The following is a 3,115-nucleotide window of genomic DNA, read 5'->3' on the forward strand; positions in this document are numbered from 1 at the left end:
CCAATCCCAAGTCGACCCTAAGATTTAAGAGTTAGTTCCTTCTCTCGTGCTTATTTAAATTTAGTTTTTTGTCTTGTGTTTTAACGCTTGTCGTGGTTAACCTGTGGTTAACATCACAGCGCTATAAACTGCAGGTCATGCCTTAAGTCAAAGTCTGCAGACATAAAGACTCACAGAAAGTTTTTCTCAAAGACCTCAGGCTTCTCATCTGAGCAGGGCCATTGGGATTGGACCGCTTACTGTCATTAAGAGAAAGTTATATATTTTATATTTGCATATATAAATATATCAAACACAATTCTACTATATAACATAACAGCAACATGCATATATTATACTTCCCAACACCAGTTTAACTAAACATATATAAATTTCTCTGGAGTTTACAGTCCGGTCTCTTTTCCCAACCTTCCTGTTTCCACTTGAGCTGCTCTTTTTTAGATTGTAGAAATCACATTCAGGTCTTTTACATTTTAAAAGCGCTGAATTTAACACGGGCCTCAAACGTACACAGAGAGAAAAAAACTAAAGAAACAGAAAACTTTATTGTCAAGAGTTTTTATGTTTATAGATCTGTAACAATGTTACCTGATTTATTACTCTGTAAAAACCCACAAAGGACTCATTGTTTTATTAATAGAAAAATAAGCTCAAATCACCAAGAAAACACATTAAGATCAAAATAAAAGAAGTGAAATTATCAGGACTTGAGTCTAACTTAGCATTTTAATTTACGTGTTTCATTAAATATTGCTTCTTGTATACTTGCCTATGTGATGCATTTGTGTAAGTCAGCAGAGGTTGCTGTCACAATGAAACAGAACTATGGATCCTAATAAACTGCACACAGACAAAGCCTGTGCAGTGACGTCCACAGATGGACAGGGTCTAAGGTGTTGGAAGCCATACTGAAAAACAAAAACAAGAGACTAGAGCCTATCACGAAAACTAGTGAGTGGACCTCTGATTAAAGAATTTCTACCAAACTACAACTACAGCTGAACAAATGAGCTGTAGGTGGAACTTTACACTCTGAAATATTGAAAGATTTAAAGGCTGAGACAGCTCAGCACAGCATGTTATTAACTTCACACATCAGTAGGGCTGCCACAAGCGATTATTTTGATAGTCGACTAGTCACCGATTATTTTTGCGATTAGTCGACTAATCAGATCATCATCCACTGGACGTAAAACGTACAGCTTATTGCACCAGCAGCATCTGCTCTTATATAACTATCATTAGCTTACAGCTTTAAGTGTTTAAGGTCTGTGCTAACTAAAAATAAAGACAAGATGATAGTTTATTAAATTTTAATAAAAATTTGCAGATTGTTTCGGTTGAGTTTAATAAACTCAGCCGTCTGCTCCTTGCTATCTAAAGTATAACAGGACACCGGAGTATATTCTCGAGCATCTCACACTTCTTATAGTAAGTTGTCTGCTTGACGTTTATTCAGCTGCCAGGAGTCCGGTGTTTTCACCGGCGCTAGTGAACCTTGCCCCCGGCTCGCTATCGAGCTGGTGGGTAACAGACGTCTCCGAAAACATTGAAGTGCTTTTGAATATATGCGGTGTCTTGATAAACTGAGCAGATATTTGAGGTTTACACAGCTACATTCTCACCTGAAAATATGTTATACGTTTATTTTGTGACCCAGAAAGAATAATAAGAGTAAATTAAAACTAACTAGCTGCCACCATTGTTGGAAACTGAGCTGGGCTGCGCTATGAATTCTGTGACGCTGCTTCTTCTTCTTCGGGGTTTAACGGCAGCTGGCATCCTTGTACATGCAGTGCTGCCATCTTCTGTTTCAGTCCGTTATTACACTCTTAAATCCTACAACTTATTCCTGCGTCTTTTGGGATCTTACAAAGCTTCAAAGGACGTGTCGACTATTAAATTAGTCGTCGACGATTTTTATAGTCTACTAATCGTGGCAGCCCTTCACATCAAGTGGTTCAGTCCAGTCAGACTTCAGTTTTGCAGTCACCGTCCACATCCTGCTTCTTTCGACTGGTCGTCACGGTAACTCTGGACTTTCCTCCAACGAATCCTGAAGTCTGTCAGTCCTTCTGACAGCATGAGGCCTGACAGCTGGACAAAATGTGCAGATGATGAAAAACATGAAGCATAGTTTGAACTTGTGTCAAGTTTGTGTTGGTGACTGAACTGCTGACCTGCTCTGAAACCTGCTGCTGGTTTTCTGTGCTGTGCATGTCTGCCTCTGACTGAAGCTTCATTTTCACCACTGTTTGCTTTGTCACTGCTAAAAATGAACCACATATAACAACACAAACATTAGTGTTTTACATGATGACAGGATCTTACAGTGTTTGCATTCTGGACCTCACCTGTGAAACAGAAAAAATAGAAACCGAAGGTGCTGGGGCCATCTTCCCATGTCCCCGTCTTTAAATAAAATGCTCCATAGTACTCAGTGTGATAATAGTTACTAGGCTGAAAAGACTTCCAGTTAGTGAATGTGGAGGTTGTGTTGTCAGACCAGAAGGCCCAGGGATCCCTGTAGAGGCCAATCCACACATACTGAACCCCTGATCCACTCAAAGTGAGCGTGATGTTGGATTTCTCCTCTTTGCTTCTTATACTGGTCAGGTCTGTGTGGTATGTCCTGCAGTACGACTGAGCCGCTGACCAGGAGCGGCTCTCATTCACTAAGATGTAACTTGTACTGCTGGCTGCGAAAGATTCAGAAAATGATTAATTTTGAAATATGCCTAGTCTCATAGAATTGTAGAGATAAGTAGGCCAACAAATCTTTTTCCTACCATTGTAACACAGGAAAGGGTAAGAATCTCCACAGGGTCTATCATCCATCTGTGTTTGTTCCTGAAGAGCCACACAGTATTCATTTGCATTTATAATGTCTGGTTGGCCGTTAGCCCAGATCATAAATTCATGTGTGCTGCCAACATAGAAAAGTTTTTCCTCCATGGACCACTTCCAGCTGTAACGATCATCATAGAGCCCTATCCAAGCCCAACCTTCGATCCTTGGTGAAATTGAAACAAGCAGTTGGTTGATGTCGTTGTTGTAGATGGTGACCAAGTCAGTGAAGTGTTCTCTGCAGTAACTCTGAGCTTCAGTCCAGGTC

At 40.3% G+C, this 3,115-nt stretch overlaps 1 protein-coding gene across 1 annotated transcript; it reads right to left on the reverse strand.

Annotated features, from left to right (window-relative positions):
* Window positions 1–1,851: 1,851 nt before the first annotated feature.
* LOC102296694 (C-type mannose receptor 2-like) lies at window positions 1,852–3,076 on the reverse strand. The gene is made up of 4 exons (XM_042216384.1): window positions 2,790–3,076; window positions 2,355–2,699; window positions 2,181–2,269; window positions 1,852–2,097 (listed from the first exon to the last, which is right to left on the reverse strand). The coding sequence occupies exons 1-4, from the start codon at window positions 2,953–2,955 to the stop codon at window positions 1,990–1,992; spliced, it is 708 nt and encodes a 235-aa protein (XP_042072318.1). The 5' UTR covers window positions 2,956–3,076; the 3' UTR covers window positions 1,852–1,989.
* Between the last annotated feature and the right edge of the window lie 39 nt (window positions 3,077–3,115).

This window comes from Haplochromis burtoni, unplaced genomic scaffold (genome assembly GCF_018398535.1).
Source record: "Haplochromis burtoni strain Fernald_Lab_line unplaced genomic scaffold, NCSU_Asbu1 Contig_1035, whole genome shotgun sequence".
In the NCBI taxonomy this organism is placed as follows: Eukaryota; Metazoa; Chordata; class Actinopteri; order Cichliformes; family Cichlidae; genus Haplochromis; species Haplochromis burtoni.